Source organism: Heptranchias perlo, chromosome 6 (genome assembly GCF_035084215.1).
Source record: "Heptranchias perlo isolate sHepPer1 chromosome 6, sHepPer1.hap1, whole genome shotgun sequence".
Lineage (NCBI taxonomy): Eukaryota > Metazoa > Chordata > Chondrichthyes > Hexanchiformes > Hexanchidae > Heptranchias > Heptranchias perlo.
In genome coordinates, this window is record NC_090330.1 from 41,376,559 (window position 1) to 41,389,082 (window position 12,524).

The 12,524-nt window shown below is 46.6% G+C and overlaps 1 protein-coding gene across 1 annotated transcript in view; it reads right to left on the reverse strand.

Moving 5' to 3' along the window:
- Positions 1 to 12,221, reverse strand: part of LOC137322934 (GRIP and coiled-coil domain-containing protein 2) — a 67,975-nt gene extending 55,754 nt beyond the window's left edge. The window contains exons 1-4 of the mRNA XM_067986174.1: positions 12,079 to 12,221; positions 6,213 to 6,269; positions 5,975 to 6,059; positions 188 to 255 (exon numbers count right to left, since the gene is read on the reverse strand). Coding sequence (XP_067842275.1) covers positions 188 to 255; positions 5,975 to 6,059; positions 6,213 to 6,269; positions 12,079 to 12,084 — 216 coding nt within the window. The 5' untranslated portion in view covers positions 12,085 to 12,221. The remainder of the gene's footprint in view (positions 1 to 187; positions 256 to 5,974; positions 6,060 to 6,212; positions 6,270 to 12,078) is intronic.
- Between the last annotated feature and the right edge of the window lie 303 nt (positions 12,222 to 12,524).

Consider the following 12,524-nt stretch of genomic DNA (forward strand, 5'->3'; position numbering starts at 1 on the left):
AAATGATGTAGAGTTTTGTTCGTGCTAAGGAGCCCAAGTAACTATTTCCACAATTTAAACTAGTACATTCAATCCTGCTGGTATGCCAGTTTTGCTTGAGCAAGTTGATGGCGCATGCAAGCAGGGTTGACCGTAAATGCATTTATAAAATTACAACAATGACTGGAAGCTGCTTCATGGGTTTTACCTGGATGACTGCATCATTAGCTCCAATAGTTGGTTTTGTTTTGAGCTGTTCAATTTCTTTTTCCAGTCCTGAAATTACATTATATGTATTGTAAAACCTTTCAAAAATAACTTCTGCTTGATTAGATCTAAATCTGTCAAAGAAAAAAAACAAAACCACAAACTAATATTGATAGGATAAACAGTACTGAAATACAGTATACTCAATTTGAGAAATAAGCAAAATATGATTGAGTTTAAAAAAGAAAGCACTAAAAAATATCAGGAAACAGTACTGTCATGCCTGTTTTGGCTGGTACAGTTATTGGAAAGTCTATGATCCAGTCAGATACACTTAAAATTTTTAAATCTACCATTCCCAGTGAACAATGCAATATGACACAACAACTTGCATTTAGATAGCACCTTTAACGTAGAAAAATGTCCCAAAGCACTTCAGAGAGGCATAATCAGATAAAAATGTATGCTAAGACAAAGAAGGAGATATTAGAAGAGGTGACCAAAAATGTGGTCAAACAGATGAGTTTGAAGCAGGGCCATAAAAGAGGAGGCTTTCTCCTTCGTCAGGTGAGCGAGTGACACTCGCTCACCTGACGGAGAAAGCCTCCGAAAGCTTGTGATTTTCAAACAAAACAGTTGGACTATAACCTGGTGTTGTAAGATTCCTTACATTTGTCAACCCCAGTCCATCACCGGCATCTCCACATCATAAAAGAGGAGAGGGAGGTGGGGGGGGTTAGGGAGGGAATTCCAGAGTACGAGGTCTAGATGGCTGAAGGCACAGCTAGCCACCAATGGTGGGGCGAAGGGGGATGCACAAAACGCCAAACTCAATGGGATGGGGGGGGGGGGGGGCAGAGGGTAGGAAGAGGTTACAGAAGTAAGGAAGGGCAAGGCCATGAAGGAATTTGAACATGAGGATGAGAATTTTAAAATGGAGGCGTTGGGGGACCGGGTCCCAATGAAAGTCAGCGAAGCCAGGGTTGATAGGCGAGTTGATCTTGGTGCGGAATAGGATACAGCACAGTGAACCTGAAGCCCAGCAGGTAACAGCAGATGTAGGCTGGAGCAGATTACCTCAAACTTGCATGCGCAGTGACGTCTGAGCGATGGTGGAGCTCTATTTAAAGGGGCAGTCCACCAAAGCCCCTCCAGCCACAACCAAGAGGTATCGCAATATGGATCAACCCAGGGGTAAGGCTGCTCCACGCTTCACAGACCACGCCCTCCAGGTGCTGCTGGACGGGGTCAAGATGAGGAGGGAGACGCTGTTCCCGAGTGACGGAAGGAGGTGCCCTGGCTCCGCCACCAAGAAGGCATGGGAGGAGGTGGCGTCGGAGGTCAGCAGCAGGGGCAACACCACCCGGACTTGGATACAGTGTCGCAAGAGATTCAATGACCTCACCAGGTCCGGGAAAGTGAGTACACTAACGCACTCTGCCACACTCAGTCTTCCACATCACCTCAAACACCTCACAACCCCATCTGCACTGACACCACAGCGCTCCCGCAACAATCCTCACAGCCACTCAACTATCATCCTCACCGTGCCTGCACGTACCCACCGTCCCTGTCCCCACTCGACCACTACCACACACCCCAATCCCCATTCAATGGTATGGCCATGTGGCACACGCATCCTCCCATCCATCTGCCACACGCTCAACCCACCCACACCAATGCTTGAAGCGTCTCACAATGCAATCATCACTCAATTACGCTTTTGTGTTTTGCCATCACAGGAGAAGAGATGCAAGAATGCCCGGGAAAGGGCCCGCACCGGAAAGGGGCCCGCCACACGAGGTGGCTCTGACGGACGCCGAGGTGGAGGCGTTGGAGATTAGCCACACGGTACATTGCCTGTCCGTGGCGGATGGCGAGGCTGGGTCTGCAGAAACGTCCGGTAAGGGAAAGCTGACACTCAGCACTCATGATCGCGAATGATCTTAGCATCACATGGCATCTGCCGCACCGCCACATTTGGCCACATGCCTGATAATGTCCTCTGTTGTCTTACAGGGCCGTCTGCGAGCGCCGTGTCTGTGGAGGGCGATTCCTCAGACGACATGCCGGTCTCTGAGGGTGCATCGTCACATATGAGCCAACCATCCACCAGCGCAGATACACACACCTCGGTGGGTCCCCCCCCCAATTAGTTGGGATTGCACATGGTGAGTCACCGCGCACATGTGAGCATGAGCAGACCCTGGTGGCAGGGTCAGCCGCGGAGGGTCTGCGTCGGTGGGAGCACTCTTCTCCAGGCTCTGCTCAGCCGGACCCAGATGCTGAACCCAGGGGGCCACCAGTCAAAAGGAGAGTCGTCGAGGGGCACCAGCACATTGCCGAGGTACTGGGGGAGGTGCCACGCGCACTCTCCACAATCGCACAGAGGATGGAGGAGTCCAACTCCTGCATGAGGGGAATGGTGGCACAGGTGCAGGAGGGTATCGCCGAGATAGTGTCGCAGAGACGTGAAGGCATCTCTGAGATAGTGTCGCGGGTAGGTGCGGGAATGTCTGCGGTGGAGGACAGGCTAGCCTCCCTCGAGCGTCACGCACAGCTCAACATCGAGTCCATCCAGGCCCTCACAACGGCTGTTCGGATTCAGGGTGAGCAACATTCTGCCGCCATAAACAGATTGACAGATACATTGGAGGTGGCCTTGCAAGGTCTCACACACGTCATCCAAACTGCCGTCCAGCAGGGTGGAAGGGGTGATGTGGGCCTAGGCCATGAGAGGGAAGATGGTGAACGGGGACATGGAAGTGGGGACGCTACTCAAGGTGCCCCCACGTCTCACCCGTTGCCCCCCTCTCAACCAATGTCCGCAATGGTGCCTCCTCTCCAGGTGGCCGAGTCTGCCCCTGCACAGGTGCAGGAGGAGCAGTCTGTGGAGGTGCCTTCACGGGCACCGAAACCCAGGGGGCGTCGGCCCAAAGCATCCACCCGGTCAGGGCACGAACAGGAGCAACCTGCCACTACCTCTGCTGGAGCCACAGGGGTAGGACCACGTAGGGGTTCCCGAAAACGTAAAGCCAAGGTTTTGTGAACACACAGGGAATGCACCAGGGTGTCTGACGAATTGTTATCTTTTTATTTCTAGTCCTTGAATGGACATACAGAATAAACACAATTTTTATCACCACTGCTGCCACCTCTTGTCCATTCTTCTGCGGCTTGTGCAATAGGTCCCTTCCGTGCGCCTCATCATGACAACAAACACCTGGTCCCACCCATTGGGCATAATACAGTGGGTGCAGGAGTACAGGCACCACTCTTCTGTGGAGGGGGCTTGTATGGACCCTCGTCTGTGCACGTGATGATATGTGAACGCCTCACACAGTGTGATGTTAGGAGAACCGTTGGCATAGGAGTGCCTCCCTGGCCTGACGAGCACGCAGGTGAGCCGGTCGTTCCTCCTCCTCGTCCTCCTCCTCAATGTGGGTGGCGGGTGTGCATGGGGCCTCCTCCAGCGGCACCCCTCTCTGTTGTGCCATGTTGTGCAGGGCATAGCAGACAACTATAATGCATCCCACTCTGAGTGGCGTGTATTGGAGCGCTCCCCCAGAACGATCAAGGCACCTGAAGCGCATCTTGAGCAGCCCTATAGCCTGCTCAATTGTAGAACTGGTAGCAATGTGGCTGTCATTATATCGACGCTGCGGCTCGGTGATGGGGTTCCTCAGAGGTGACATAAGCCACGTGTGCAGGGGATATCCCTCGTCGCCGAGGAGCCAGCCGTTGCCGGTGTTGGGTGCGTGGAAGAGGGGCGGGACGGTGGACTCCCTGAGGACGAAGGCATCGTGGCAGCTGCCAGGGTATCTGGCGCACACGTGTAGGAATATCTGGCGGTGGTCACAAATGAGCTGGGCGTTCATGGAGTGATACCCCTTCCTGTTGATGAACAGCCCTGGCTCATGTGGAGGTGCCCGTATTGCTATGTGGGTGCAATCGATTACACCCTGCACCCGTGGGAAGCCAGCCACAGCATGGAATCCAACTGCCCTCTCCGTCTGGCTGCACTCATCCATGGCGAAGTTGATGTAGTTCGAGGCCCTGTGGAACAACCCATCGGTAACCTGCCTTATGCACTTGTGTGCAGACGACTGAGAGACCCCGGTGATGTCCCCCGTGGCACCCTGGAAGGATCCGGAGGCGAAGAAGTTGAGGGCAGTGGTGACTTTGACGGCGACGGGTAAGAAGATGCTGCTTGGTCCATCCGGGAGCAGCTCGTCATTAAGGAGGCTGCAGATGTCGACGACTACCTGGCGAGTGACTCTGAGCCTACGTATGCACTGCTGCTCAGAGAGGTCCATGAAGCTGAGCCTCGGTCTGTAGACCCTGTGTGGAGGGTAGTGCCTCCTGCGACGCATCTCTCTCTGCGGTTGCCCTCCCTCCTGCTGTGCAGGTGGATGTGCCACAGCACTGTGTTGTGGGGATCCACGTCTCTGAGGCGGACGGCGTGGACTGCGAGGCTGCTGAGGCTGGTCATGCTGTTCGTCCTCCGAGGATGTCAACGCAGCCCCCATCTGGCAGGTGTAGGTCTGAGGGGTTGTGCACGGTAGAAAAGTGTGTCCTCGCACAGGGGTCGCGGTTCCACGTCGGTGAATCTTCTTGCTTGGAGGAGGGTGGTGGAGGGCAAGCGTTGCCCTATGTTACGGAGTGTCCTCCTGCGTTGGTGAAGGGTCTCCCCCCCCCCCCTCCTGTGGAATGCACCTTGGCAGCTGCCACAGGCTGCTGGCTGCAACACGTCCATTTGGAGTGAGAGTGTTTCCCCCAGTATGGGAAACAGTCTCAGTTCAACGTAAAATCCCACACTTCCTAAAAAAACATCTCAATCAGGTCAGTTAATGACCTGAAATAGCTACATAAATACTCTCAAGTGGAACCCCGCTGGCTTTAATTGCCTGCAGGATTCCCACCTGCGGGGTCTGCGCGCGCACGCCGGCACGTCAGCGTGGAACCCGGAAGTGGGCGGGATCGAGGCGGGATCCGGTCGGGGTCCTCCATTTCGCGATTTTCAAGCCCCCCCCCGCCGAGAACGCACCCGAGAGCAGGTGCTAAAATCGGGCCCTGTGTCTCAATCAGGATGCCACCATTCCTCTGGTGGCAGTGTTTACTTCTGAAATTTCTATAACCAGTTTTGTTTAATTAAAAATCCTTGACAGCTTGCCTTGTTACAATTATCCATTATTTTGTACATTTGTTCTGTTTGTTATCAACCCTGAATAAAGTTTTCTAAAAAGGTGTTCCATTCAAAGTTGTGTATTTTTTACGGTGGCGCACACTGCCTTTATATCGGTGCACAAACCCAAATTCATTCTGCACATGGCCGAAAAGAATTAGAGGGAACATTGCTCATTACCCCATCAAGGTTGTAATTTTGCATTTGGGTAGGCTGATCAGACGTGCTCCTGTCCATACGCAACCCGACTAGTACATTACCCAGGCAGCTTGTAGTACAGATGTTATTGAACTTATTACTGCAGCCACCATGCCAGGTGATGTAGAGTTACAGTTGCTGTGGTGGGACCAGCAGAATTAAGTGATCAGTTCCTTATTTAAAACTAAACTGTACAATCAAGAGGAACAAGGGTACCCAAAAACAATGATGGTACCAAACTCAGCTCCCTCATGCGATTGGGCACAGTAGGCCTTCCAATACAGTACACTGGATTAGCATTCACTATTTAAGTGTGTAGAGAAAACAATGCATATTATAATTAATTAAAAGGGATATTGATAGTGGATTCTCTTTTCAAAGAACTGCATTGACTATACACATTACCAGTGCACTTTGACTTTGTCTTCTGTAAAAGCACAACCTGCTTCTTTGCGAATTTTATAAGGTCTTCCTTTGATAGAGTATCCAGCTGTAAATACAGTAGAACATGAATTAGTATGAACTCAACATATTCCAATGTTAATTCACAAGAAATGAATATTTAGATGTACTTTTAAAACAAGCTCTGAGAAATTGTGTAGGTAATGTTTAAGAAAAATTCCAAAGAATTTTTTCTTCATACCTTAGATTTTCCTGTCCCAGGGGTTGCTGGTGAAGCCACACCATCCTGACTACTCTCCTGTTAAACAACAGAAACAGAAGCTTTACAACAACTTATGAAGTTGGTTGCAGTGTTTTCTGCTCACGATAACCACAACTATATCAGTATTGCCATCAATGTCAATACAAAATTTGTGTATCTATAATAGATAATTGTGAAATCCTATAACTACAATTCAAATTCAGCATTAAAATCAAATTTCTTTTTCCCACTTGCTACCATGTAATTTTCTATCTATAAAAACAAATCTTATTTGAAAATGGTAACAGACTCTAATTTCTGTCCAGTAATTGGAGTCCCTTTTCTACGTCATGCTTCACACTCTGCAAACTTCAATAATAATTAGACACTTCATTACCAAATTCAGTTGGTAGAGCTGTAGTTCTGCTCAATTTACACCATACAGTGGGGGAGTTAACTTAACAAGCAATATAATTTTGGCAATTAAATCTGAAACGGTAGCAGATAGTAAATCCAGTATGCGGCCAAATGTGCATGTGCACATTCGTGATTAAGTTACATACATCGAAGGCAATTGGAACACAAGAAATTCCCCCTGTAGTGGTTTAAAATGCCTAAAAAGAAAGTTTATCCTGTTGGATCACAGCTTCGCTTATCCTACAGTTAGCTCTACGTCCTGTCATTTGGCATAAACAAATTTCAGATTTTTCCTGCATTAGGGTTAAGGTATGGGAAACTATTAGTGTGAAAAATAGTAGCGGAAATTATAAATAGCTGCTTCTAAATAACTGTAAACAGTTTAGTCCCCCAAGAAATATATGGCATTAGCTTAGTTTCTCTTCGCCCCCCTTCCAATAATCTTACTTGTAGAATTTCGCAGAGGAGTTCCGTAATGAGGCTTGGGAGAACAGAATATATCCAGGATTTGTTGTCTACCTTGCTGGGTTGTAGAGAAGCAAGCAGTTGCGCCTTCAACTAGTGAGATCATAGTTTGATGGGGTATATGGTGCATGTCAATGCTGTGGCCAGAAAAGTATGGCAGAGCATTTTATAGTAAGTTGTACTATTTTTATAGTGAGTTATATTTTATAGCGAGTTGTACTATTCACCACACCACTCGGGATGAATTCCTGGTACCTGCAGCCCTTCAATCAAGGGCTCAAACACCCGCTTGCCAATCATATAATTACCAACTATATCTATCTTCCTGTGGAGGAAGGCAGGGGCGTGGTGTGATGGAAGAAGGGGAAATGAGTTAAGAAGAGTCTCATTGAGGTCAAGTTGACTCCAAGATGACATACCAAGCAATGGAAAATTTTAACCGTCAATCCTCTGTGGCAGACTCTATAATCCAGTACTAGACCCAGACAGATCCACAGTACTCTAATGCATTGTTGCTAATTCACCAGCCAGCCTGGCTCATTGATGGGTAGGCCAGGTACTGGGAATGGGATTCTTCCCATTGAGCTCCAAATACCCTGCAAGCCAATGTACTAATGGGTAGGGAGTTCACAGCTGGACAAGCAACAGTGAACTTACCAGTACTCTATGCAGCCCAGTGTTAGGCGACTAAACTCCAGCAACACCCAGTTAAGCCTGGGTTCTTGCCAACCTGTGCCTAAATGCTCTGACTTAAGTAAATGGAGATCCAAGAGGGTCCTTTTGCAGCTCGTCCACTCCATAACACAGCAAATTTAAAATACAGACTGAATAAACTGCAAAGATTGTTACTTGCACTGCTGTGAGATCTGAATGCCTGTAAACAAGCAGTTAGAAACAAATTCCTGATTCCTCTGACAGCTGGCACATGAATAAATTTATACGGCTGAATTATGGTAGAAAAATAAGTTTAAAATATAGTTGCTGTGGCAACATTTTTCTCTTCAATACTGTTTTTAATACTTGTGTTTAAATTTTGCTTTATTGAAGCGGTTAAAACACCTGAACAACATTTCTGTAGCATGCCTTTTATAAACTTCTGCTACGACACAAGCATAGCACTTTGTGCATTCATCTGACTGAAACAAAAACCTCATTATTAATCCTTATATTAAATCCTGAAGATGGTTACACAGCTGCAAACTGTACCGTGGCATTACTTTGACAAAGAAGTACTGTACAGCACACTCCTTTAAACAATGCAGTCTTTGAAAGACATGCTTTAATGTTATAGTGAGAAGTATGTCATAAACAGGCCATTTTAGTTAGTTTGTCTACTTGATGCAGAAACGTTTTAGGTTACATCAGAGGTTATTATCTAACAAATGTTAAAGAGAGTGGTGTTAAAGCAATTCTTAAAATATTTTACATTTTGTGAGAAATTCCAATGTTTTAAACTTAGCCAAAACAATAATTGATTGACTCTTCCATTAGTGATGCTGCCATAACCAAATTTCTTACAAATGAATAAACAAAAAAGACAATACCACAGAGCAGGTCATTTAGACATATACATTAGCCTCCATTACCCCATTTACTGCATTTATCATGTTCTCTCCAGAGGCATGACTAACATAAATGGGGTGGCGTACATGCCTACAGAGGCAATAAACATCATCTTACTTCTTCATATAGAATCAAAGAAATTTATGACACGGAAGGAGGCCATTCGGCCCTTTGTGTCTGTGCTGGCTGAAAACGTGCTATCCAGCCTAATCCCACGTTCCAGCACTTGGTCCGAAGCATTGTAGTTTATGGCATTTCAAGTGCATATCCAAATACTTTTTAAAATGCGATGAGGGTTTCTGTCTCTACTGTCCTCTCAGGCAGTGAGTTCCAGACCCCCACCACCCTCTGGGTGAAAAAAATTTCTCCTCAGCTCCCTTCTAATCCTTCTACCAATTACTTTAAATCTATGTCCCCCGGTTATTGACCTCTCTGCTAAGGGAAATAGGTCCTTCCTATCCACTCTATCTAGGCCCCTCATAATTTTATACACCTCAATTAAATCTCCCCTCAGCTTCGTCTGTTCCAAAGAAAACAACCCCAGCCTATCCAGTCTTTTCTCATAGCTAAAATTCTCCAGTCCTGGCAACATCCTCGTAAATCTCCTCTGTACCCTCTCTAGTGCAATCGCATCTTTCCTGTAATGTGGTGACCAGAACTGTACACAGTACTCAAGCTGAAGCCTAACTTGTGTTTTATACAGTTCTAGCATAACCTCCCTGCTCTTATATTCTATGCCTCGGTTAATAAAGGAAAGTATCCCATATGCCTTCTTAACCAACTCATCTACCTGTCCTTCTACCTTCAGGGATCTGTGGACGTGCACTCCAAGATCCCTCTGTTCCTCTACATCTCTTGGTATCCTCCCATTTATTGTGTATTCTCTTGCCTTGTTTGCCCTCTCCAAATGCATTACCTCACAGCTCTCCGGATTGAATTCTATTTGCCACTTTCCTGCCCACCTGACCAATCCATTGATATCTTCCTGCAGTCTACAGCTTTCCTCCTCACTATCAACCACATGGCCAATTTTTGTATCATCTGCAAACTACTTAATCATGCCTCCTACATTTAAATCTAAATCATTAATAAATACCACAAAAAGCAAGGGACCTATTACTGAGCCCTGCAGTACCCCACTGGAAACAGCCTTACAGTCACAAAAATACCCGTCAACCATTACCCTTTGCTTCCTGCCACTGAGTCAGTTTTGGATCCAATTTGCCACTTTCCCTTGGATCCCATGGGCTTTTACTTTTTTGACCAGTCTGCCATGTGGGACCTTGTCAAAAGCCTTGCTAAAATCCATGTAGACTTCATCAAGTGCACTACCCTCATCAACCCTCCTTGTTACCGCCACAAAAAATTCAATCAAGTTAGTCAGACACGACCTTCCCTTAACAAATCCATGCTGACTGTTCTTGATTAATCCATGCCTTTCTATATGACGATTAATACTGTCCCTCAGAATTGATCCCAATAATTTGCCCATCACGAGGTTAGGCTGACTGGCCTGTAATTACTCGGTCTAACCCTTTCTCCCTTTTTAAACAATGCTACAACGTTAGCAGTCCTCCAATCCTACGGTACCACACCTGTAGCCAAGGAGGATTGGTATTTCCTCCCTTGCTTCTCTTAACAGCTTGGTATACATTTCATCCGGGCCTGGCGATTTATCTACTTTCAAAGATGCTAATCCCCTTAATATTTCCTCCCTCACTATGTTTATCCCATCAATGATTTCACACTCCTCCTCAATTACAATGTCTGCATCGTCCCCCTCTTTTGTGAAGACGGACGCAAAGTATTCATTAAGAACCATACCCACATCTTCCGCCTCCACACACAGGTTACATTTTTGGTCTCTAATATGCCCTACTCTTTCCTCAGTTATCGTCTTGCTCTTTATGTATTTATAAAACATCTTATTTCCCTGTTTTTAGAGGGAAAGTGCTGATAGTGGCAGAAAAGGAATTGGCTGCCATTGGCACCACTTGATTTTGACATTGCTGTTCTTTCCCAACATCGTACATGTGACTTTTTTAATAAATGGAATAGATTCAAATCACAAGAAACCAGGTCATATGGCAGAAGTGTTTTCACTTCTATTGACAGTTTGGCTCAGTTGGTAATACTCTCACCAGAGTCAAAAGATCATGAGTGCAAGCCCCACTCCAGGATTTGAGCACATAATCTAGGCTGACATTTGTGTGCAGTAACGAGGGAGTGCTACATTGTCAGAGGTGCCAACTTTCAAATGAGATGTTAAATTGAGGCCCCACCTGCCATTCCAGGCAAAGTACAAATTCCTATAGAAGTACAAATTCCTATAGACTCAAAGAGGAGCAGGGAGTTCTCCCAGTGTCCTGACAACATTCTTTCCTCAAACAACACCAAACTGGTTGCTGCATTTGCCTACATAACAGACTACACTTCAAAGTTAACTCATTAGCTGTGAAGTGCTTTGGGACATCCTGAGTATAAGGCACTATGTAAATGCAAGTTCCCTCTTTCTTCTATAACGTAAATGGAGAATTATAGATCAGATCACAGCAAGATCAATAGTGAACGATAGTACCATTAATGTTTGATTTATGCTGCAGAATTACCCTAGGCCTCCCAGTGCTGTGGAATCCATTCTGTTTGTATTGCAGGGGCAGGTTCCACAGCACCAAAAACATTTTTCATATGCAAGTTTTCGGATGCAGTGATTTTTACGGTTTGAGACCGTTGACTGGTACGAACTGATCAGGAAAGGAAAAATAGCACGGCAGTCTGGTATGTAGGCGTGTGCTGAATGCTTATCCCATAGGTCGTCAGAAAAGGTAGCCTCAGCCTCTGAGGCAACATTTAATTTGCTGTCAGATGTAGTGCTACCTCCAGGAACACCAACAGAAATTAGCTTGGTACCTCCCACGGTAATGACGCCATCTCATTTATTATACTGCTCCGCTGTTGAACTTAAAATGACTGAATGGACATTTGATAGGTTGCATCCTCCAGGATCTGCTTTGTAAATATCCTGCTTGGAGTTAGTACAGCTAATGACCATTACAAAATTAAAATTTGCTAATGATTATTTTTACAGTTTGACATCAGAAATGTCTATTGTTACATGACAGTTTTATAGACTAGATTTAATGGCGATAATAAACAAGGAGTTCATCGGGGAGGTTTTGCCACAGCACCAACTGTAGTGACAAGTGGTGTGTTTAGCTTTTCAGCTTCTTCTCACCCAAAGCCAACAGTGGTTTGTAATTTCAGTATAAATAACCGATGACTTATCCCAGCTCTCGCCCATTTCATCCCACGCTCACCGATCCCCTTCCATTTCACACAGGTAACGAAGACTCGCTGGGTAACTCAGTCTGGGTGTCGAGGCCCAGTGACACCGGCTGATACCTCAGCACCGTCCACTCACCTCCATGCTCTCGGCGCTCCAACCGCGTCCCTCTCACCGCAACTAAATAAACTACTGAAAACAGAGAGACGGGAACCCCCGCTCCCCGCTCCGCTCACGAGCCTCCAATCGCCAGTTCGGGCACTTCCGGCTTCGCGCTGCACCGTTCCTGCTGACGTCTCCTGGCTCTCAGAATACCGGAAGTGAGAGTAACCATAGCGACAGGTCTGTGCTATAAAATCGAGCAGCCGCCTTCTCTTCCGGGGATTTATTATATACCAACACCGAGCTCTGGTTGTATTCCTGTGCTTTAGCCGCCACTAGCAAACGTAAATTCTAAGGCAAGGAAAGGCCATCAAGCCCACTCCACCCATAGTCCATATATGATTGTTCTATGAGTGATTCCTCCACTACCTTGGCCCAGTTGGTAGTACTCTCATCAGTGTGTTCGAAGGTGATAGGCTCAA